The sequence below is a fragment of the Zosterops lateralis genome (genome assembly GCF_965231275.1).
Source record: "Zosterops lateralis genome assembly, chromosome: 1".
Lineage (NCBI taxonomy): Eukaryota > Metazoa > Chordata > Aves > Passeriformes > Zosteropidae > Zosterops > Zosterops lateralis.
Window position 1 is genome coordinate 44,154,988 of NC_139762.1, and position 25,630 is coordinate 44,180,617.

The 25,630-nt window shown below is 39.6% G+C and overlaps 1 protein-coding gene across 2 annotated transcripts in view; it reads right to left on the reverse strand.

Annotated features, from left to right (window-relative positions):
• Window positions 1-7,206, reverse strand: part of CAPN7 (calpain 7) — a 32,023-nt gene extending 24,817 nt beyond the window's left edge. Inside the window, exons 1-4 of one of the 2 annotated variants that reach the window (XM_083874640.1) lie at window positions 7,072-7,206; window positions 3,060-3,168; window positions 2,269-2,426; window positions 13-80 (exon numbers count right to left, since the gene is read on the reverse strand). In XM_083874640.1, coding sequence (XP_083730766.1) covers window positions 13-80; window positions 2,269-2,426; window positions 3,060-3,168; window positions 7,072-7,173 — 437 coding nt within the window. In that variant the 5' untranslated portion in view covers window positions 7,174-7,206. Of the gene's footprint in view, window positions 1-12; window positions 81-2,227; window positions 2,427-3,059; window positions 3,169-7,071 lie in introns of those variants that run through there. The other variant, XM_083874641.1, reaches the window with a different exon arrangement.
• Between the last annotated feature and the right edge of the window lie 18,424 nt (window positions 7,207-25,630).

The window sequence follows — 25,630 nt, forward strand, 5'->3', positions numbered from 1 at the left end:
AGCAGTACTCACCTGTCCAGTGCTTGTCGAGCCAGCTGTTTCAGTTTGGACTGGAGGCCTGCTTCTGAGGTTTCAGTAGCCTGAAATATAAAATAAAAGAAAAATCTGCACATCCAAAAACCAGCATGTTTTATAAGCTCAGTTGTCATACTTCTAGATTACAGCAAAGAGTAACTAGCTATTTTTGCCAATTCTCTTTTTGAAATGAGCAAATATTTTGCTTTGTTGTTGTTTCTTTTTTTAAATTCACCATTAAAAATACTATGTAAGCAAATATAATTTTGCTGTTCTAGTGAAATTTTTATAGAATGGAAGTTATGTGTAAAATTCTTCAGCATGGAAAACACTGCATACACAAAAAAGAATTGCCAGAAGAATTGTATTAAAACACTATTGGCGGAAAGAAAAGAAAAACAAAATCTTGCACATACTGCTGAGCTTGGATGTGTTCTGATTCTTTTCCTCACATGTGTTAAAATGATCATGGTAACTTAGGAAAAAAAATTTAAATGTTTACTTACATAAAATAAATTTGTTTCCAAACAAACAAGACACAGATGCAAGAACAACATTTTTAACTTGTAATCAAAAGCATAAAATAACCTAGGACAGGGTGACAAAGATGTGCAGAGCATTAACTTCTGCTCCCATTTGGGAGTCATCTATGAGATTAATACTTTTGTCTTCCTTACAGATTAAGCACAGCTTCTGCAGCCAAACAACCTGCAGGAGACACAACACGAGGTGTGGCTTCTCCTGTGGCACCCACAAGCAGGTTTCAGGTTCCAGCTTTGTGCCTTGGCCAGTTATTCCAGGTCAGGGAGTCAAGTGAGGATACAAAAAGCAAGCTTCTTTCACTCCAAGAAACAAAACTAAAAACACTCTCTGTACGTAATAGATTTCATTTGCAAATAAATAACACTCTGGGATTCCTGGTTGGAAAAGCCTTTTAAAGATTTATGAAGGTAAATAGTGGAGATGGAACAGCAACACATTCATCTAGGAATCAGCCACAGAAGAGGAGTAATGGCTGCTCCCTGAGTAGTGCAAGGGTAAGGAAGAAATAAAACTTTCCCCCTGAATATACTGAGGAGAAAGACAGGAGCAAAGCCTCAAGATAGCAGAGGTTCCTTAGATCTCCTTTCATCCTGGGAAGAAGGTACTTTTGGGTCATCCCAAGGAACAAACCTTACCATCATATCAAAAAAAAGAATTCTCTTGTACCTAATGAAATACCCAATAAATGCAGTGGTTAATATGAAATATTTTCAGACTAACTTCAGTAATACTTGCATGCACTGACACAACAGAAGGAGGAACACAGCAGAGGAAAAGGAGCATGCTGCTGCAGTAAATGTTACGTAATCCACTGAAAATGTTCTGCCCCAACAGCTCAAGTGGAAAAACTAGAGCAGCTCTACTAACTCTTGGTTACACTTTATCACCAGGGGTTTTAGCCTAGGTAAAACCTGTTAACATAATTCAAAGGAAAGGATTTACTCAAGCATGTAGCAAAAGTAATATAACACCCTCAACAATCCACAAATATTCTTACATTATAACACTGAAAAGAAGAGAAAAAGAAAAACAGACTTGGTGGAGTTACATTATGATGGTGAGCTCTTCTTGTAATGAGTTAGTTAAGGCAACTGGACTTAATGGAGAAAAGCAGTACCTGTAATTATATATTCTTCATTGTTTATGTAATGGCCAATTCATCCATATTAATTTCAGTGCTAATTGAATTCACTCATAACAGCTTTGGTGTTGAACACTTGAGTAACCAAGTAGTATTTTTAATAGTTTTGGCATCAATAGACTGTTACGTCTTCAGAAAATGTTACACACAGAGATTTCCCTTAAACTACTTCCTTTAATGTAGTCAGAAATTAATACAGCTGATACATTAGCAAGTCACTTTCATTTTTAACACTTTTTAATTTCTGTTTTTGTAGTATTTGCTCCAGGGCAAAACCAACATGAAAAATATTCCAGAATATTACTAGCTTTTAGTATAATCCAGTTTAGAAAAAAACCACATAAATGATAAGTCCCCATAAATTTACAGTGTTGTATAGCAACATAACAAAGACTGGAAGAAACACTAAGAAAAAAACCCAGCAAAACAAACAAAAAAATTAAAAGGTAGTTTTTACAAATACAGGTACTCCATTTTCAAGCCAGCCTTTAAGGGTCAGTCATTTGTGAGAGTGGAAGAATTTCTTACCATCACATAATTCCACCAAGTTAACCTGTAGCTTAACATACTGTTTTCAAACAGAGCTCCACCGCTTCTGTGTACAACTCTATAGCTTCTTCTGCATTGCCTTTATCATCTTCATCAAAAGCCTGTGTAACTAGGAAGTGAGCACGCTCCAAGTCCAACTGTTGTTTTGACTTCAGAGGGTCTGTCTTCTGTGATTGAACTAAATGAAAAAACAAGTATTTAGCTTTCTACAGCAGCAGACATGTAAAAACATCCTGAACTTGTCACCAAAACACTAGCAGCTCCAATCAGATGGATTAATGTCTATTTCTTGCCTGGAAACAAAATCTTTCTAAACTTTGCTAAAAACATCTATGCAAGGACAAGAAAACACCACCACACTTCCCTGAAGCAGAGGTTAGCTCTCAGGATATTTCAGATGTGAAACAATATTAATAAAATCCCTTTCATAATAGACTGAGAACAAGGATGTTTAATTATGTAAAATACTGCATCATTTGTGGAAATACATCACTTATGACAATATACGTGTCACTTACTACCTTTATTAATGACCGTTCTCGCATTTGCTCTGCAGATGTGGTTCCTCAGAATATTTAAAAGCAAAGAATAACCGCACTTAAGCCCTTAGAAAGTCAGTCTTCGCTTAATTTGTGATGTATCAGAATTCAAAGCACTGATGTGCTCATTGTATTTGTGGTTCTTTACAAAGGACAAGAAAATCAGAATAATAAAAGCAGAGCAAACACCATTGATATGTATTTCACAGCAGCAAACAACTTTCCACTCAATTAATTTAAGCAGAGGTTTAATTAGAAAGCTCTTTACCCACCTGCTGAATGGAGAGCTTGAACTCTCTCCAAGTACTCATTTATTTTTTCTTGAATATTTTCCAAGTTGGACCCAGCCATCCCAGCATAAATCAAGGCTTGTGCAGCTTCCTGCAGGGAGAAGAATTGGAGACAAAGTTAATGTTTGCTGCCTAGAAAATCACTTACCATAACAGAGGGCCTACAGCAGCCACAAGTTGCATGAAAGCAAGCCCTTATATCTGCAAAAAGACTCAGTGGCTGCAGGGAAATTCTACTCAAAAGAAAAAGTTTCAAGTTATAAGAAAGATCATGTTTAATTTCTCACATCTGGGACAATGTAGGAGGGTATAAAAATATTGAGAAGTTCTGTAATACCAGATCTTAGACCTGTTTATATAATAATGTATAAAATTAGGAGATTTTGAGTAAAACTCTTCAAGCATGCACTGAAATCAGTTTGGTTTTAAAGCTGAGGATTTAAGGTTAGGAAAAAAAAAGTAGCTAATATAAAAGCTTTTTAAAATCAAATGCCAAGAATTTTTGTTTAGAAAGTTTTTTGTTTTTTTTTTTTTTAAATTCATATTACTCAGATAAAGCTATCCAATCTGGAAAGTCTACAAATGTGAGGCTTCCTAGCTTCTCAAACTTGTTTTTTTAAATGCTTATATGTGTACAAAATACTGGATGGAAGTCTCCTGTCAGGAGGCAGCGTAGGCCTCTGGCTCAGAAGCACAGTTCGTTACCCACATTAAGGCTTTTTCCATACTGTACAAATCTATTAAGAAAAAAATGCCTTCAGTTGCATAAGCTGTCTATCCCTTCATTGAATTTATGAAAAACACATAAGCTTTGGCAGGGATGCAATAAACAGCCAGAGCTGACACAGTCTCTGAACCATGTGGAGAATCAACATTTGTCACCCCACAAAAATGAGGACAGAAACCTTGTTTTGTCCTATTACTGACATGGGGAAACCCTCCGTTTTGTGGCAGGGCTCGCCTTCCCACCAGCAGTAGAGGAAAGGAGGTGGTCGTGTAACAGGCAGGCTGGAAGGCAGAAAGGAGAAGAGTAGAGGCTGCCCTGCATAGAGCAAGCACAGATCCATGGCCAGGGCTCCCTTGTGTGTTTTATGGCTATTATTTTGGTCAAGCTTAGCAGTTCGCACCCATATCCATCTATTTAGTTTGCTCAGACTTAAAACTGATCCTGATACAGCCTCTATTTGTTATCAGGATGAATTTTCACTAAGAAACATCACAGAACCAAGTACCCCATGCTCTCTGCCAGCATCCATTTCCATTTTACATCACATAAAACATCCACAGCAACTGAAGGGTAAGCAGAAGTACCATTTGTATGTAGCAATTAACTACCATTAAGGTCTAGCATACAACTATTTTTTGCAGGAGAAAACAGTGCACTATAGCTATGTGCCCAAAGGATGGGTATATTTGTCTGTGACATCCTGCAAGTACAGACTGACAAAACAGGTGCTGTATCACAAAAGTATGTGGTCTAATAGGATGCAAAGAACAAAATCAGTGCTACAAAATCAGTGTCTAATTAATGTTGCTTCCGTGATTTCAAGCACGATTGTTTTTGCCTAATTTTAAGATGTGGACATAATAGAAACAAGTCTTTTCTAGACCAAACCTGTAAAGGACTGAAGCAGTTGACAGAGTGCTTGTGGAGCCACCATGCCAGCTGTTTCCAGTGACCAGATGGATGTGCAATTCAGACTTAGCATTTATGATCTCTCCAATGTCACTACTGTTTGTCACAAGCAGTGTGCCACAGTCACACTAAGCTAACTACTGATCATCAGCCTGCAAGCTGCTAACAGCTGGTCAACAGCCAGACTTAGCAACAGCCTTCAGCAGTTTTGGCTGAAGTCATTGGTGTCCAAATATGATCCTGACATTTCTGCAGAGCACCATTAATTAGCAAGCTGCCCGAAGCTGGTCCACATGCAGCACTCCTCTAGGCTTCTATCAGAGTTACATGGTAGCAGGAAGCCAAGCACACTTGCTAACCATAGGAACTCCATTCACACTGGTCTGTTTTGGTGTTGTCTATGGCAACAACTGTATCATTTTCCATATTTCATCCTTAAGGTCAAGTTCCTGCAGAAGCCAGTTTAGTGCCCAAGCTTTCCCACATGCTTAGCAATTGCACCAGTGGGCTCTGAACTTCTTAGAGCAGTTGATAAGAAAGCTGGTGACAGGCCAGAGCTTACTTCCACTGTGCTGGAATAAACAAACAAGCAAACAAATAAATAAACTATCCCTGAAGTAATAAATGACATTTTGTAACTATTTTGTATAATGTAACATGGCAGTGATTCTTCAGGCAACGTCTGGAAAGCCAAACATATCTAGGTGACACTCTTGTCTCACACAGCTTCAAGTGCACCCACACTGCCAGGGGTACATTTTTCTGCTTAGCAAGAGTATCACCTGTATACAGTACGTGAAAAAGATTTTCCACACACATGTATGTTCAAAAGCATACAAGCGTGACTATTTGCACAAAAAGATATTTTCATTCTGAATAGCACTGAGTAATTTCTTCCAGATAAAAGGAGAAATACACAGTACTAAAGCAGTACTGCACATGGTTATCAGACCAGGCACACAAGCTGCTGCTGATGAACACAGAGCTTATCAGTGTTATTATGGCCAACTATGACTTTTGCATATATAAGGTTTACATACATAAATTTAGCCCCCACAAAATTAACAAGTGTGTTAAAAAAAAAAAAAACAAAAGAAAAAAAAAAGATTCCTCTTACTATGCTTTCACATTTACATGCATAGGCCACCATGATATTAACATTACGCTTTTAAAACATTCCACAGACACCTTTTACTCATGAAATAAAAGGCCAGTTACAGATCTCTTTAACAAGTTATTGGAAGAGAATGACTTTGCCAGGATAATGGAATTTGTGGAATGATTACTGTGATAAGGATAAACAGAGGCTTCAAATAGAACCTTTCTCGAAGGTGAGAAGTCAATGGGACACAGAACTTTAACGTGACCTTACGCCACATAAAACAACAAAATGAGACAATTTGCATAGGAAAAATGCCTAATGGTTACACAAAAACTATTAAATACTGGTAGTAAGCCTACAGATATCAAGCAAGACACTGAATCAAGCCTTAGCTACACCAACCTGAAACTGTACTGAAACAATAAAATCTGGTCCCTAATGGAAAGAATACTCACACGAGGTTAAAAACCTGTCACTGACAGCTTGTGATCTTAAGCTGTCTTACTGCTGAGCATCTTGTACTTCACCACAGACAGCTCTATGTACTTGATGACTACAATAGAGCTGCTCCCAGCTGCACACCCGGGAGTGGCAGTATGCCCACTTGTGCTTCTCCAAAATGCCCAGCGCTTACACGGCGAGCATGAAACTGATCTCTCAGTCTTTCTGGCCTGGCAGGGCTTGGGGAGAGGCCAGGAATGAAAGTGCACAACCAGCGGGGCAGAGACGTTTTTAGGTTACAATTAATCTCCCCAGAAGCACGGCAGGGGCTGTGTCTCCAGCAGCTGGAAGAAGCGCCCGTTCCCGTTTTTAAGCGGAGAAGCCGCAGTGCCGGCCCTCAGCCTGTGGGTAAACACCAGCGCACGGGCAGCGCTCTCTCACACCTGAAAACAGGACGCAGGGAAAAGGCGTTTCGCAACCCGCCCTGGAGGACGCGGCTCCTCCGGAGACTGACAAACTTTCCACGCTCACGCTCGGCCTTCCGCCCTCGTCTGGGCGGCACCGCCTCGTCCTCCCCGGGGCAGCAGCTCGGCGCCGCGGCACACCCGCCGGGGGAGGGCGGGGGCGGCCGCGCTGACCCAGCGCCTCTCTCCCCGCCTGCAGGGCCGTGCCGGGCCGCGGGGGTGCCCAGCGCTCCTCTCCGGCCCGCGGGGTGCCGCAGGGGGAGCGCGAACCCTCCGGCATCCCCAGAGCATCGCGCGGCGAGGGGAAGGGGACAGCGGCGCCCCGAGGGAACCGGCGCGCCCCCGCCGTACCTTGTAGTAGAAGACCGCTTCCTGGTAGCGCCCGCTCTGGTCCCGCTGCACCGCTAGCTGCGCGAACTTTACCGCGTCCAACTCCAGCGTGGTGGCGTCCATGGCCGGCGCCCTCCCGGTGCCGGCGGCAGCGGCGGCAGCTCCCGTCGAAGCCCTCCCTGTCCCTGTCCCTGTCCCCGCGCCCGCCCGGCCGCTTCCCCCGCCTCCCTGACCCCGCCGCGCCCGTCGGCCGCGCCCCCATGTCTGGCCACGCCCCCGTGCCCGCCCCGCCGCGCGTGTGGCCACGCCCACAGGCTCCGAGAGCGCCCGGTCCGGCTCATTTGGCCACGCCCACCGCACGCCCACGCCCGCGCGCCCCGGCAGCGGCCGCCCCGTCCGGGGCCGCACTGCGCGTGCTCGGGCGCGCGGGGGCGGGGGGGCCGCGGGGGCGGGAGCGGCGCGCGCCTGCCTGGGGCGCTTGAGGCGCGAGCGCGCGCAGGGCGGCGATTAATTACAGAATTGTAGAATTACAGAATTAGTTGGGTTGGAAAAGACCTCCGAGATCATCGAATCCAACCCGTGACCGAACACCACCGTGTCATCCAGACGGTGACACTATGTCCAGCCTTAAACACCTCCAGGGACAGTGGCTCCACCACCTCCCTTTCCAGCAGCCCATTCCAATGTCTAATCGTTCCTTCGGTGGAGAAATTCCTCCTCATGCCCAACCTGAACCTCTCCTGGCACAGGCTAAGACTACGTTCTCCTTTCCTGTCACTGACAGACCCCGCCTGGACACACCCTCCTTTCAGGGGGTTGTGGAGAGCAGAGGTGTCCCCGGAGAGAAGAGAGGCTCCCCTCCTTTCCTCCAGGCTGAGCACCCGCAGCTCCCTCAGCTGCTCCAAACAGGACTTGTGTTCCACACCCTTCATCAGCTCCATCTCTCCCTTGTCTGCCTGGACTCAGTCCAGCACCTCAGGAAGGACTCCAGTCCTTCATGACCTGAGAGGCCCAGACTGGACACAGCCCCCAAGGTGTGGCCCCATCAGTGCCGAGTACAGGTGAAGAATCACTTCCCTGGATTCTATTCCATCCCTTCTCTCCCATGGTTGTCAGTCACGGGTGAAGGAAGCAGGTGCAGCCCAGGGGTTGCAGAGTGTGGTTGTTCTTTTCTTTCCATTTCTCAATTTTTGATAGAGGTGAACATGGTTAATCCCCTTGAAGGCTGGGTTTTCTAGCCTTTAAAGGAGAGCATTTTCAGTGTGCACCTGTTTGTCATATAGGTGTAAAGTGGAAAGCAAACAAAAAACCTGGTTTTATTGTATTGTTCCTCACTAAAACAAACAAAAAAATCAGGCTAGCAGTTTTTTAACCTAGATTGCTTAGCTATGATGTTCATGATTTTCTCTTTTTTTCTACCATAAGAGGCAGTTGGGGAAATCTGTGGGGTGGGATTCTTGAGGGTCCCTCCACAAGGAGCCACATGACAAGGGGTAGTGGGAACAGGTTGCACTGAGAGAGGGTTCATCTTGACATAAGAAAGAAAATTTTTATAGAAGCATCGACTGTTCATTGTAACAGCTTCCCTGGGGATGTTGCTGGAGGTTTTCAAGAGGATATAGACAGGGTGCTAGTCTCATCTATGCTTCTCTTCCCACAGAAGGTTGGACGAGGTTCCTTCTCACCTGGACAATTCTGTGATTTTACAGGCTTTTATTTCTGCCTGAAAATTCAGCTTGTTGCAAGGCATTGTTTTCATGAGATATAAAAATACTGTCTGGCAAGTTATTCTGCAGCTCTCTTTTATGTGTGTCTTTTCAGCCTGTTTTCTGATTATAGATTTAGTTAGAGGTGTAGCTAAATGCAAGAGTACTAGGTACTGAAATACCAAAATCTATTATTTCCCTATAATTTTCTTAAGTACACAGTAAAGTGTTCCCATTCCATCTGTTTCTCTTCCTTATCCCTTTTGTGCTTTACTGACAGCATTTAGGTAAATACAGTAATGTTTAGTGCAAAAAGGAACTTGGGTTTTGTGATCTGCTGTGTAGGGGGAAGTTCTTGTGTTCTTCATAGCTTTCATTTTTGACTGTGCTCCTTATAAAGTTAGTTGTTTTGAGTTTTCTTTTTCTTTCAAAGTATATTTTATGGGTTTTGTCTGAGCACAGGAAAGATTCACATTACACTAAAGGGTTTTTCTGAATAAAGCTCTATTTGTTCCATATTTCCCTAATGATACCATGAAAATGAAGGAGTTTCAGTCAGGGTCTGCTTCAATTTGATGTTGAGACATAGTGGTGTGACTTGCATAGCCTAAAATTAATTTGTCTATCATAGCTTCAGACTAAATCCTTTATGGATAAAATGCAACTCTGAAGTATTCAGAGTGACATGCATTATGAAAAGGAGGCTGAACTGGGCAGAACCACAGATAATGCCATTCCTTACTTAAATCTACATGCCAAAAACACTTATTCTGTAACAGAAGCTAAGACTTCTTCCAGCTAATCATGATTCAAAAATGTCACTTTGAAGAATTATTTTTTCACCATTAGATGGTAATTGTGATTAGCCCTTTTCAGAAAATAAATCGCTTATGTGTTTTTGTTTCTTACTAATCCTCTGTAAAATTCTACAAAAGGCATTTAAATGTACAAAAAGTACAGTAAGTTATTAAGGTCATGAGTGCAGCTAAGACTTCACACGTATCAATTTTTTGCCTTTTGCTTGTAGTGGTGTTTTACTTTTGGAGCCAGATATTAAATCTGGCCTGTTTTCTTTCTAGATGAAGAAGAATAATTTCTTTCAATTGATGTTGATATATCCCAGACATTTAAATTTTTGTATGGTTAACTCTTACCTTACTGTGCAGAAAACCACTTCCACTAACTAAGATTGTTAAGTCCTTTTTTCCACTGTCAGAAATCCTAATTCTACATCCAGGTTCTCCCCTGCCTCAGTTTTTCTTTTCTTTGGCGATATTTCCTCTGAGTATCCCTTACCTCCCACCTTTTACTTACTCTATGTGCCTTCCTTCCTAATCTCATGCTTGCTTTCTTTCCTTCCTGCCTGCCTTTTGCAGTCAATATTCTCTGGGAAGATCATAGCTCTATATGTTATCTTAATATTATTCCCTCCAGCCCATGCCTTTTTGCAGAGGCAGTATCAGATGAAGAAATTCAGGTTTCTGTTTCGTAGTTTTTCATTGCTAACATGACAGAATCAGTTCATTCTCATTTGTCCTTCCTCTGAAGATACTTTTCATCCCTCTTTTCCTTTTGTCTCACATGGTGCTGTAATTTGCTGTCTCCCAGCTCCTCTTCCTTCCTCCTGATTTTGATTTTTGCTTCTCTGCATCTTCTTCTTGTCATTTTAGGGATAGATGTTTGCATGTTGGTGATGCTTCTTACCTAAATTTTGCTTATTGCCATACCTATTTTCATTTGACTGCAACCAAAGCTTTTTAATGCTTTATAATGCTTTTAGTGCTTCCCACCCCCTCAGGCATTGAAAACTCCAAAGATACAAACCTTCTATATGATCTGATCTGTGAATTCCTCCACAGTCACTTTCACTCTGTTGAGGCAATACAGAGTCAGAATGGGAGTTACCCTGGTCCTTTATTCCTCTGACTGGAGTGTAGTTGATCCCTGTTGAAAGAGTACAGGAATAGGATAAAGTCAAAGTAGTGTTTTGTCTCAGCTTCTCGTAGGCTGTGGGTTGAACTCACATTATTGCCTCTGATACTACTTGCTGGGCTTATTTTCAGTTAATTAGTCTAATTGCTGCTTTAGAACCTTTTGATTTTGGCATTCAAAATATTTTGTAGGATTGTTTAAATTTGTTGTATAACATTCCACTAAAAAACCCAAACAAAACCTAAAACAATAAACCAACTTCTATGCTGTTTCTCAGTGCATTTTTTCACCCTTTCTCCCCTGCTTATAAAAAAATATGATCCTATCACTCACATCTTTTATTTTGCCCATAAATTTATGTTCTTTACTCTCTCTTTTTACCATTATTTTTTTTTGTCATTCATTTAATCTCTTTTCAATCTCAAAATGTTTTCTTTGACATGGAGTGACCAGAATGGTGTGGAGTATTAGAGTTGTCTTACTAATTTTGTATCCTCGTGCATTTTCTCTGTTTCATAATGATGAACACTCTGTTTGCACTTTTAACCACTGCTTAGCATTGCCCGAAGTTCTGAGCACTCTCCAGAATGACTCAGCTTTTCTGAGAAAGGATTAAAGGTTTAGCATCTGTCATTATGTACCTAATGTGGTGTTTTTTCCTCTGTGATTTAACAGCATTTAATTTCACAGGCTGTTTACTACATACACAGGAGAATCTTTGCACCACTTTCTGTAGCAGGCTTTCACAAGACTATTTGTATCACTGGCTGTGGAAAATTGCCAGGCTTGCTGCAGAGAATTGTCGAGGCTGGTTGAGCCCACGTGAGCTGAGATTCTTGTCTTGCCCCTGGCTAGAGCAAGGCTAGAACTCAATGTGTGGGGTGCAGCAGAGGCCTCCCAGCCCAGAGTTGTCTCAGTGAAGCACAGAAGAGCACTGACACTGTACAGGGGTGTTGACCCTGAGATGTGAATCCCCCTCATCCAGGTGTAACAGGCCTTGTTAGAAGTGTGAATCTGGTCCTTTGAGGAGACGATGAGGTATGGTTTTAACATGCTCAAGGAAGCACACTACTGGGCAGAGATCAGACAGCCTTTACTGCTGCTTGGACTTTTTTTGGAGAGGAAGCAATGCTGAAGTGTCAAGGTTCTCTGTTCTGCCTTTGATTCCTCTGTAAGTCCTATAGCTCAACTTGACCAAAGGTCAAAAAGCCCCTCATTATCCTTTCTTTGCATGTAAAAAAATACACACCCATCAATATAAAAATGAGAAAGGGGCTGCCCCCCACCTATGACAGCAGCAACATTTGACCGATTATATTTGACTACAGTCCCAGCCCCATTTACCCAAAAATATAACATTGACATTTGGAATCCTCCATGTAGAGGATGAACATATGACCCCAGTTCACAGACAAGTTGTTGGGCTTGCTCTTCTCCCCAAAACAGATAAGCCTTTTTTTGGTAAGATTTGTGATTCTGACTATGTCAGGGCATACTCTGGTGAAACCAAGCTAATGAACAGTGAAGTTAAGCTTAGTGAAAAGCTGAATTTGTTGCTTTAGCTTGAATTGTTAATTTAGCTTAATTTAGCTAGCCAGCTAGCTTTGATATATTTATCATTAATGCAATAAGTGCATTTATCAGTTATTATTCCAAATCTATTTCCATTGTTCCACTAAACTGCACCAGTCATAATTTTGTGATTGTCAAAGTTTTTATTGAACGTGACTGGACTTACAGGGCCAAATTGGTTATAATCAGAAATTCAGCCAAGCTGCACCCAGCCCTTCTGATCTCTGAGGACTAGCTGAAATCCAAGGGGGTTTATTTTCTCCCAGACTGCATACTCTAATGCAGCACTGGCTGTTTTCCTTATTATTGCTTGCCAGTTTTAGGTAACTTATGAATTTTTGCAATAGGTGACCACCTTGCTCAGAAACAGAAGTTGGATGTGCTGTGTTCAGGTTCTGTAGGGGCCTCCCCCTTCGCTGTTTTAAGAGTCAGGGTCCCATATATTTTTCCAATGGTTACTTTTCCCCCTACTTGTTAAAGAAGAGCACTGTGTGGGGCACTTTAAGTGCTCCTGTATGGAACTGCCTTCCAGATTTCTACTCTCTTATGAGTGACATAAGGGACATCCTTTCCCAAGTGCTCTCCTTTTACAAGTTACTTTCCAAACCTTCTACCTGAGATGCTGTTCATATTTTGACACCATTCCTTAGCCAGAACAGTGTTCCCTCATTGCTTCCATGGACTGTGCTGTTTCATGTCTAGTCACACTGTAGGCAATCTCTTCCTTTTTTATTTCCAAGTACAGCAAGAATATGCTAGTTGTTACTACTATAAAATAAATACAACTAATCACTCTATTGCCCCCCTCCCCCTTCATGTCATTTGTTTTATTTTAGTCATTGAAGTATGTTGAATAATCTCTTCATCCTACATTAAGAGATTGTAGATTTGTGTTTTCCAGTTTGATTCAATACAGTAAATGTAAGGTTAATTTATTTTAGATGTGTGATAGGTAATATTTTAAAGACTTGGGGAGATCTAGGGCTTAGAGGCATGGAGCAAAGTGACAGGAAGCTAAGGAAGGTGAAATAGCTCACTAAAGAATGGCTGCTGTTTGTTCAGAATGTCTTTGAATATCAATACCTGTTTCATCAATAACTTGTTGAACGTGTATGCACAAGTGTTAAATGTATTCTGCAATAATTTAGGGAAATGTTGCTCATATTTTTCAGCTATGTAGGAGCAACTCCTTAGATCTATATTTATGGGCCTGGTTTGCTTGGGTGTTCCAGAGCAAATCTGTTTATATTCTCCCGTGCATAAAATGTTTTCTTAAACAGTCTAACTGATCTTGGTTTATTTTTGTGCACAATACCACAAATTTATTGTTACATAGGCTATTTAAATATTGTATTTTCAGGACTGAACCCCTACCTATTGATTATTTTAGTCTTTTTGCTACAAAATTAAATTTTCCTAGATTGAAGGCTTCTGACTATGAACCCAGACCTCTGATTGCTGGAGATGATACTTTTATGAAAATAAGAAGGCAGGAAAAGCACAGGTGAAAATAAAGCCTTTAAGTTTGTATATGATATTTTAATTTTTAATATGCTAGAAATCCCTTCTATTCATAGGGCTTTAGATTTATGAAACTATTTGAAAAAAGGAATCAATTATATTATACCACTAGGTGTCCATCTACGATTAGATTGAAGCTAGAATTCTTTTGCATGGTTAAAGGAACGGAAATTGAAAAAATACATTTTTAGTTTGGCTCTGATTTACCTATGAGTGTGGTTAAAGGTGCTTGAGTTAATTTTGCTTTTGAAGTTTTCTTGACTCACTCAGAGAATTGATTTAGTTTTTACGGTCAAACATCCAGTTTTCAGACTGGTTAGAAATTTTGGGACCCCTGTCCCCCAAACACTACAGAAATAATAACAGTATTATAAATCAGAAATATAAAATCATGTTACTATAGATTCTATAGATTTTTTTTTTTAGTAAGTAACAGTTTTGGCAGAGATTATTGCAGTTCTCCAAAATTTCTTAGTTTGTTGCAAAAAGTAATACAACTTTCTAGAAGCAAAATGTTCCTCCTTATACTTTTAAAACACTGGTTCTCAGATTTCTGGGCTGTAATTTGTGGCATCCATTTTGGAACAGTCATGGTGACAGGGACTGTGATCCTTATTATAGAAGAGGGAAGAAAAGAGAGAAATATATCTTGATAACAATATATCAAAATATTCAATATAGCCCTAGTTAATTTTCTCAATTTCAAGGGCAGAAAAGTTATAAAATAGATGCTCAAATGTGTCTCTGTCATCTGTTGAAAAACATTTCTGTAAAAATCCTTATACTTTATTGGATATCAAATTTTTGCCAGAAGCAACTCCTAAAGGGTTAGTATTGGCTGATATTTAATTTCCTTTTTGAAGAAAAATTAAAATTCAGACTCTATGCATTGAGGGAGATGGGCCTTTTTAAAAAGTGTTCCTTTGGTGCTATTTATTTTCTCATTTCCGATGAAGGCATTTTAATTAGTATGAATAATGTTACTTGCAAGAAACTTGAATTTGATCAAGTAAGTCCTTTACTGAAGCAGCTTGTTATGCTGTCAAATCTGTACTCCCAGGTAATTAAAATTTTAAAGCTCTAGACACATTCCTCATTGTGATGGGTTGGCTTCAGCTGGCAGCCAAGCTCTCACACTTCTACCTCCCCAACAGGACAGGGATGGGGGAGGAACAGAGAAAACAGAAGAACAGCAGTGAGAAAATTCATGAGTCAAGATAAAGACAAGGAAATCATTCACCGGTTACTGTTGACAAAACAGACTCCAGCTGGGGATTAAAGTAATTTATTGCCCATTAACATAAACATTTAGTTAGTGATTTGGGCATTGGGAAACAAAGATAACAAACATTTAAACACTTTGTGAAAACACTTTTTCTCACCCTTTTCCGGGCTTAACCTCACTCCAGACACTTCCCCTCCCCTCTTATTACTGGTGCAAGTTACAAGTAATACTTTAAAAGAAGGTGATGTTTTATGCAGGAGTTAGAGGTCAGTATGTAACGGTTTCTCTTTGCTGCTCCTTGCTTCTCTATTCTTCTGCTGCTCTCTGTGTTTACTTGTTCGCTGTGCTCTGGTGAGAGTCCTTCATTGACTGAAATCCTATCAGGAGTGTATCTGCTCCAGCTTGGGCTGCAGTCCCTTTGGGGTTGTACCTGCTCCAGTACAGGGTGTCTCCTGCTGTGACCCTGTTGCTCTGTTGGTACCATACACTGGTCCTCTCAGTCTTAGCTTTTTCTGCCCTTTCTTAAAGTATTTTTCAGAGAGGTGTGACAAACTTTGGCTGGGTCAGCTGAGTTTGACACAGGGCAGCCCCATATCTCTTTTCACTGACGCCACTTCTGCAACCCCACCACCACTACCAAAACCAATTCTTTATACCCCAGTGTGCTTGTAAAGGGGTCAACTTGAAGAGAAATAAGACATTATAACAAGTAAGGATTTTTCCTCCTCAGGTTTGTTAACAGGCAACTCGGTAAAACTAAGGCAATCAGTTGGACTGGATTAGTTACTGCTTGAAATCACATAAGTAAGGCACAACTGAAAACCTTTTGGAGGGTAACAAGACCAATATAGAGGATACAGGGTTTTCAAATTCCCTTTCTAGGGTTACCCTCTTCTATTTGCAGAGAGTGTACCCTGGAGTGCAGTTTGTGAGCTAAACTAAATCCACAGCTGCAGAGGGAAACAATCTCTGCCGCCTCAGCTGATACTGCTGAATCTGGCAGGGAAGACCCTTGTTGAAGATCCTTGTTGGTGATCAAGGGGACATAGGTCAGAAACCACTGATGTCTCCTGTGGGTTGTCCTTCATGTACAGGTTGTATGTTCCATGTTCCTATGGCTGCTGCTATCATGAAGGCTTTGGTATTAAGAGTGTTGTCTTCTGCTATTGGAAGGAGGTTCATGTAAGAAGGTATTTTTGTCATTTTACCAGCAAAATTAGGTTTCTGAACTTGATGTGTATCAGCTGTGCTGTGCCAAGTACTGTGTGAATACTAAATAGTGAGATCAGTGAGAAGGTAAAACTACTTTGTGCATGTTGTCTTTTAGAAGGTGATGTGCATGAGCCAACTGTTCATTGAGTTTGCAGTTGACCTTTCCAAACAGTAATTTTGTTTGCATATCATATTCTTAATTGAGACTGTGTCTTTGAGGTGCATGATCTAGTCAAGACAGACTACATTCTTCACACCTCTCCCACCCCCCAAAATCTTACACTGTACTCAGATTCTGATTGCTCTCTCTGATTTGTTATCAAGTTTAACAGTTCTAATAAATATAGATATAACAAAATGGGTTAAATTTCAACTTTCCTCTAAGTATCGAAATGTCCCACAATGGGGAAAATTTGAAGAACATTCACATCAGTTGGACTTGATTAAAAAGGTCAGCTCAGTGGACTGTTGTGAGGCTAATTTTTTTTTTTTAAATCCTTGGGATCACGGTAATGGTTTCTGTGGATTCTAAGTGAGATGCTTTGATACAGGAATGGGTGATTTGTCCTCCTGCCAATACTGCAATTAAGTTGGTCTGTAAACATTCTGATTATTTTGCTTGATGTGCTTACTCTAATTAAAAACTAAAATTTTGCTTCAATTAAAATAACACTTCTCCATTAAAGTACATTCTTGTAGGATTTAATCAAATAACCATACTCTTTATAACTGTCTTCCAGGGTGAACAAGATATTGGATGCTTGAAGAGCCTTTTCCTTCATGAATGAACTTCATTACTATACTAATGAAATCTGACTGAATTTTGGAGATAGCTTTGTGGTAAAAACATTTTCATTTCCTTAAGCTATAAAATCTAGGTGAAAAGAACAAATGTGTATGAAGGAATGGGGAAATGTATATGAAGGAATGAGGAAAAACTGCTCAGAATAATTGTAGTGGGAGGATGGAGTGCAATTGCTCCAAGATAGTTTTGACCCATCTTGGTAATTGTCACTTTTCTGAGAAGGTTTCTCCTCATGAATTGATGCAGAGAACCAATCTGATAGCATTTGGAGTGAATACCAAGCGTACATCTTCAGCTCTCCCCAGTCTTTCCCTGTGTTTGTGAATACACTTATGCTCAGTCAAACTGATTTTTACCACAGATTTTTTCCATTTTTAAATCAAATGTCATGATTTCATTAATCATCAAATTACCTGATTTCTTTGAGTTTGTATTTTTGAAGGGGGCCAGACATATTGCTGTAAGCAGTAAGTAGGCAGGCAGCAGGCAGGTTCCATGATGAGTGCTAAAATAATGCCATGTATATTGCATAGGAATGCAGCAGAAAAAGATAGTGACATTGAAGTCCTGAGGACACCAATGTGTATGTAATGGTGGACTTCATTAATTTATTGCATATCCTAAAGTTTTACTTTACGCTTGAAAATTTCACTAGGATTAAGTTGTTCATGGGCATAGGTGTTCATACAGCTGGAACAAGAGAAGTTATAGGTACAATACATTTGAATCCCTTAATGTAACCATAAATCTCCAACCATCAATAAAAGCATTTTTAAAAATCTAGTCTGTTTTTCACACAAAAACCCAACTATTGTTTTTTCCTTCTGCAAGTAACCAGAGTCTCCCTTTAGTCCTGTGGGACCATTATGTAGTATTTAACTGTGTGATAAAGCAACACTGAAAAAAGTCTAGTACGTAGTGGGTTTTATATACTGCATTGTTTCAGCATGTCTGCTCTGTGCTACCAAGATAAATTGGCTGAGTACAATCAGAAGGAATTATGGACAGAAAACCATGACCTGGAAATGTCACTTCCGATCTGGCTGTCATATCCTATAACCTTTCCACATGGTAGTGGCTTTGCATGCGACTGCCTCATTTTTATTATGTTTTTACTTATACATTGAACGTTTTAAAGTTAAAAGGCAATAAGATATTTGGTTTTCAACAAAATTCTGTCTGCCTCAGACAAGTGAACAGCATGATGATACGAAAGTCCCTCAGAACTAAGACAATTCCTGTGCTTTGTTTATTTTTGAAGTACTGCAGGCAAGGAAGTTGGCAGTGAACATGGTCTGGAAAACAGAACTGGAACCTCCAACAGTATTGGTGGATGAACATTTCTTTGACTGTTTTGCTGCCTAGAAACAAAGAAGCAGTTTAGAACTGGAACTGAAGCAGCCTGGAAGTTATAACTGTTTTGGGCAAAAATCCCCAGTGTATCTTGCAGGAAATTGTCTTTCTGCTGTGTTTTACAAGTGACGTGTGCATACACTTTTTTTAAAGTGGATCCTGTTGTTAGAGATTAACTTCAGGCTCTCTTCCATGATCATTGACTTGAGTCCCAAGAAGAATCCTCGTCTTCTGTATGACAGATGCATTTTTCATTAAAGCTGAACCAATCTTTGTTTCATCAAAATTTTTTCAAATAATTTTTCCACTCTCCCTGAAAGTCTGTGTGAGAGAAAAGTAAAAGCACCCAGCAGAAATGTACCAATGCTCTAGGATCAGAGACTTCTAGAGCTAAAAGTGGATTTTTAATGCCCTCTGATTTATTTACCTTCAATTCATTGGTTCTTTGTGCTTATCTGATATTTTAGCAATCACAACACCCTGCTGCAAAGCATTCCATAGCTTAAGCACCCAATACTCGAGCCTCCATTTTGCTTGCTGTGAATCTACCAGCATCTATCTTCAGTTGATATCCCATCCTTTTGTTGAAGAGCCACTGCCTTCAAGTTGCTCATGACTTTATGAACACCCACTGTATCTTTACTCAGTTGTCTATTTTTTTCCAGTAGTCTGAATAGTCACTTTATGCTTGGATGTCTTTCCATACTTTAAATTTATTCTTTTAACCCTGCTTTGTGCTTGGGTGAATCTGGAGAGTTATTGCTGATCTTTGAAATCACCATTACTTTACTTCAATGGAGACATGGGTATTTGATCATAGGAGAGAAAAAAAGAGCAGGAAAAGGAACATATGGGCTTGAAGGGTCTGTGTTGTCTGGTCAAATGCAAACATTGCTGCCTCTTTCTGTGTCTCATATGATGCCCTGCAATGAAGTTAGGCTCTTCAATAGATCAAAATCTTCAAAACCAAACAATATGTCACAAGAACAGAAGTAAAACCTAAACAAAACAAATGTTTAGGTGAGAGTGATATATGTTACGAAGTAATAAAGGGAAATCAAGAGAAGTGGTAAAGGTGTGCAATTGTGAGCATTTTATTAACCTGATCTCATCTCATCTTTAGGTACCAGCCAAGTGGGAAGTATTCCAGTTTATAACAGAGCTCAATGAACCATCCATTCTTAGCAACATAGCAGAGTTCACTTTGCCAGATGTTCTAATTTCCTTTCTTTTGTATGAAAACTGCTGATTGCCAGAGGAGGAAAACATATTTCCGTAGAAGGTGGGTGTGCCTTTGAGGATTTTCTTTATATGTCCTCTGGTTGAAATCCAAGTAATTTTCACTAATATCAAAATTGCCACAGCAAGGTTTGACTTCAGTAATGACCCTTGTCAAAAGCCAGGAGTGTAGAAATCATGCATAATTTGTAGCCTTAAAATTTGTATTATTTTTAGTGTTAAAGCTTTAAAGGTTTTACTTTTTGCATTTCCTGTTTTGAAATACTCAGACTTTTAATATATCCTATCTGTAGTAGGACACAAAATTAATCAAATGGAAGTAGAGCCTGTTTAGAGCTCACTGTATTCTTCTAGACAGTGCACACACATTCAGATCAAGACCCTGAAGACATGATGAAGATTTAAGCCACTGGATTAAAAATTAATGATGCAAGGGTGGCATGCTGTGACAGCAGAGTTTTTGCCATAAGCCTGAGTTTGATCCCTTTAAAAATAATCACACAAAAACTGTACTGTGCTGAAAAACTACCCTCAGCTAAAACAAAGTAAGCCTGCCTATTGTTTTCCGTCCATCTCCCCAGTTTGCTTCCATTTATGAAGTACCTTAATGTTCTCAGCAATGCAAAAAACCCCAAAACAGATTCCCAAGAGACCTAGTTAAAACATTCAACTTTTATGCTATTCATCATAGGAGAATAAATTATATCGTAGTTTTCTTTTGACCTGGAAAATGATCTTGTGCTTTGAGTTTATTAAGGAATAAAGACTGATCTTGCATTAAATTTTGAAAATGTATACAGATGCAGTGATTGGTTAGACTGCAATGGGTTTATTCCTCATTTTTGACTGAGCATTTTAATAGTTTTTCTTTGTAAGAAAATTTCAACTTTATTAATACATGGAATTCATTCACCTCTTGCTGGCTTCTACAATGCAGGTATAAAGCTCCCTGTAATGATATTCATCATGTGATGGCCCCAGGCTTCTTAAACTTAGAGACTTTTTTTTTTTTTTTTTCTTGAAACAGGTGGCTACCTAAGGCATCAACCTCCTGGCATGGTAGCTTGTCTGTATTAGGAGGTGTAGGAATCAATTTTTCCAGCAGCTACTGCTACTTCTCTGACCTTGCTCCTTAACTTCACTAACCCTTGCCTAGTTCCTTGTAATTTTATTCTCTGCATCCATTCCATCATTTAAAACTGGCATTCTTGACATGGGATGAAAGCCTATGTACAAACAGACATGAGTACCATGTAACAGGCAGCATTTTGTATTAGCTTTATTTGGGAGAATAAATGAGTCTGATGTTACCAACTAATGGAGTTATATCATCCCATAGAAATGCCAGCTACCCAGTTTTCTACATGTGGTTATTTGTTTTCCTCAGTTTTGTCAGTGTTCTTTAGCAGCATATGTTTGCTGCTGGAACTGTTATGGAGCCATGAGATGTCACTGCGGGGTTGTAAACTGAGCCTGAGATATTTGTAAGATGTTTAAAAAGTCAGATTTTAAAATGTATTTTTATGAAGAACTCTCTCCTTCCTAGGGAGGATTTTTTATCCGTACAGGATTAAGTACACAACCTGTGTACTGTCATCACGTGAATGTGCTACAGGATCAGGATGATCCAGAAACTTTTTCAAGTATTCTGCAAGTAGTTTTATGTTGAATGCTGGATCAGGCAAATATTCAGCAGTGTCCATCTCATATTCTGACCAGTGGGCTCCCTACCCCCAAATCAGGAGAGACTAGCAAAACATTACAGTATTTGATACCTGAAATAATTTTTTCAGTAAAAGGTTCAACAAAGTAGAATTAAAGCCACTACATCCCTAAAAACACACCAAATGGTGCAATTGCCCCATTATTGGTGTGATGTGTACTCCATACTGTGTTGAGCTCCTTGTAATTGGAGCAGGAGTGCATTTGCAGGAATCGTTACTCACGTGTTCTCTGTTCCAGCATTAGCCTTGCTTACTGTGGCATTATTAGCTTATTCTTTTTTAGCTTTTACACCTTTCTCAGTTATTGTGCTCAGAATGGATGGACTTTCCTACTAAATCTCTCTTTCACTGGAAATAAAGCAAAAGATCTCTCTCGTATCTTGAAGCAGTGTGACCTGTAGAGTCACTCATACAATAGCTGGTCATTGCTGGTGCTAGGCAGTCTAAGTGCAATAGCTTTTCCTTTTCCTTCTAAGGAAAGACATTACTGGAGAGGTTGGAATGAAAGTCCCATCTGTACACCAGATCCTTATCTACTGTAAACTGTGCTATTGAAGTCTGTGGTTCTTTGCTGATTTGTATCCCAAGGGGTATGTTGAATAGGAAATAAATTGGAAAAAAAAAAAAAGCAAAGTTGCTGCCTGTCTTTCCTGAGACACCTGATTGCTATAAAACAGAACAAAAATTTGTGTGGGTTTTGAGACTGTATGATACATAGAAGATGTTTCCTAGGGAAACAACAACAACAAAAAAACGAATGAATCAGTTGTAGGTTAAAGTGATTTGAAAATAAAATGAAATACTGAAGAGAAAAAGGATGCACAGGGGGAATCAGGCAAGCCAAGACACATCTGGAACTGAACCTGGCTAAGGAAATGAAAAATAAGAAACAGGTTTTCTTCAGGTGCTTAGGACAAAAATGGAAGAGAAAGAAACTGCACCCTGCCTGATCACTGGAAAACATGGCACCTGTCTATGACTGAGATGTACAAAACTGAGATACTCAAAAATGTTTTTTGCTTTGGTCTTCCCCAGAAAGTGCTCCAGTTATGTCATCCAATTCCAGAGTCCAAATGTAGGGACTGGGAAAATACCCACTTAAATGCCCCTTAAGAGAAGATCAGGTTTAAGACCAGCTAAGGAACCTCAATGTGCACAAATACCATCTTTTCCAAGTGTCCTTGCCTTTTGTCCCCCCCTTTCCAGATGACCTCGCACAATAGGTGTAAGGCTCTGCAAGTGGAACCGAACAATTACAAAGGTGATGGTTGTTCTACTCACTGCATCAAAACTGCTTCCATAAAGAAAAGAAGATGGGTAAAACTCTCTTCTGAAGGGAACAGAAAACCCAATGTCTCTGATGCAGGTAATTGAGCTTGCAGCATTTCCTTCCCCATTTAAGTTTGAGGCATCTCAAACATTTCTGTAGCATGAAGAAGCATTTTTCTTACCTACAACAACTCCAGATAAATTCGGTAACATAGTGGTTGCTGTCTCCCTTTCATTGATGGGAACTTTACTGTCCGTTGAGGCAAGTGTCTCTGGGTGGTATTTTGACCCAGTTCTCAATTTTCAGAGGATCCCAGGAGCTCTAGTTGCAGTGTTTGGAAGTAATTAGCCTGTTTTTTTAAAGGGACTGAACTGCAGTTAAATTATCTTTATGTCACTATATTGTGCTGGACAGTGTGCAAGATTCCACTTCTTTTTAGCTTTCCTGACACCAGATGAAGTAAAAGCATTTATTTAGAAGCCCTTTCACATCTGAACTGAACCTACAACCTTCCAAAGCAAAGTTAAAATGTAGAAGCATAATGGCTCATGCAAGAATTCTAGTCAGTAAATAATTAGAGACATATGGTAGTCTTGAATTGAAACATTGTCCAGGAAATGTTAGTAGTGCTCAGGGAAAAAACATTGATGCTATACTTGGGGTTTTTTGTGTGGTCCTAGGGAAACAGAGGGTTCTTTTTGTAGATGATGCTGTAGAGGCCAAGTTCCATGACTATTATTAATTGTATATTGTCTCAAATTACATTTTCTACATAGGTTCTTCAGTGTGCATTAAGTGAATTTCAGTGGGCGTTGTTAATATAAAAATGTGGTGAAAGAATTTATGTGCACAATTCTTGCTGGGTTGGAACATCAGGGGCAAGGCTTCGAAGGAAGGGAATCCAACACCTTCAGCAGTCTGGAGATTCAAGTGATATTCTTCCATCTACCAAGATAGTCCTATGTAGTACTGACTAATTATGTATGACAAACCCTCATTTTGCAAGTGTGATGTAGCTCATTTCAGAGTTTAAAGGCTTAGTATTATAGCATTAAAAAAAATCAGAGAACAGTGATTTTTGAGAAAATGGAGCACTAGAGAGGTGCCAAATTGTATTCAAATTAATTTTCCTTCAGGGAAAAAGTGGAGTTTTTGCCTTGTTTTGGCTCTGTATGAGGCTACATTTTAAAGTTTCTTGGCTCCTCACAAAACTGTTTTTCAAGATCTGCTATAGTGAGATACCATTTCTGAGGCTTATTAATGGATGCATATGGATGAACTTACATTTTATCTGGTGCGTTGTGACTTTAGTGCATGGCGAGTGTCACAAAACACATTTTCTAAGTCACCTGCATAGGCATGCAGACACCTGAGAAAGTGTCAAATTTCCACTCTTACTTTCCAGAATTTATTATGGATTCTTCTCACGATGTGGCAATATATAAAACACGCTGTTTAATTTTCATTGGTTTCACAACAGCTGCAGTTGTAAAGATGATTGCCACAAAGTTACGCAGCTCTAATTGGTCTGCATACAATCATTTACATAATTCTTCCACACATTCAAATCCAAATAGGGTATCATTCAGTCAAACAAATCTCCTTCATGTCAATGAATAAGAAAAGAGCCTTTGGATAAACAAAATTTATTCCAAATGATTCAAAGTAAAATATGCACCTAGTAATAATATCAGGATGCTTCAGAAATACATGTCTCTTTGCTTTGTTCATTTTACAAAGATGTTTCTTTTGACAAGACAACATGAGTCTTGAACTAATTATGAGTGATATTGTAGTCTTGTGAAGATATTCACAAGCAAAAGTCTTGATTCTTCCTAGCTTCATATTTTCCTGCCATCAAAAGTGATAGATTCTGGTAAAAATGCATGATTTTCTGTACTAGAAATGAGAGGGTAATTAAGTGGGTTTTTTTAACAAGTATGTTGGCAGAAATTTTACTTCTATTGAGTATTGCAAGGTAAGATTTTTTTAAACATTAAGTTTTTATAAGAAGAATCTGCATCTTGCCACCACCAGTAAGCTCATATTTTTAGAATCCTATCTCAGAGGTACATCTAGCATATGTTAGTGAATAATTGATGGTTTAAAAATTGTGTAATTCTGCATACAAATGGTTGTCCTCAATTTTAATTTCCCCACTTTGTGGTAGTTCAACATGAGGTGACTTACACTATTTTTATTCCAAAGCAATACTTTTTATAAAATTAATTTGTTCCAGATGTGTTTAAGTACTTACTCCTGTGGATAGGATGCTTTCTCACTCAATATTCCTGGAAGTAGGAGAGTCACATCTGCTGGTTTTCTTCAGAACTTTTGGCTTTGAGAAGCTGCTTTTATGAATGAAATGTTTGTATTTAGTTCACTTAATATTCTTTACTAAGTGAGTCAGTGAAGCACATGTGGATAAGTTTAGCCTTTATGCTGTTGATATTTTTCTACTTTCCAGTCAAAGGGAAAATGAAAGGATATGAAAAATTACTTGTATCATCCTCCAGGTTTAGCTGGCCCATTTTACAAGGTCTGTGAAATTGTTTTGGTTTCCTGCTTTAATGCTTTTTATTGATCGCTTTTATACTCTTTTCTGTATGTAAACAAACTTGATCTGTGGCACTGCCATATTTCTTTGATACTAACATGATACTACAGCAAAGTAAGTCTAAGGCCAGAACAGATAGGAAAGATAGAGAGGAACAATAACAAATGCACCTCTAATTCCATAAGAATTTCCTCATGTGGGAAAACTACTCCTCCATGGGAAGGAGCTCTTTTGGCTTCCTTTACCCCTTTTAACAAATGCCTCAGTAGGAGATACATTCACCTTGCTCTGAAATACTTATATACAGGTTATTGGTCACAGTCCCAAATTGTCATATGAGGTCTCCTGCTCTTCTTTTATTGAGGCCAAAGAGCAGAGTGTTTAGGAGTTTGAAAGTCAGCTAGTTCTAGGTCAAAATGAGTCATTGCTAGGTAAGAACTCATTTAACAAGGTTTAAAGACTCT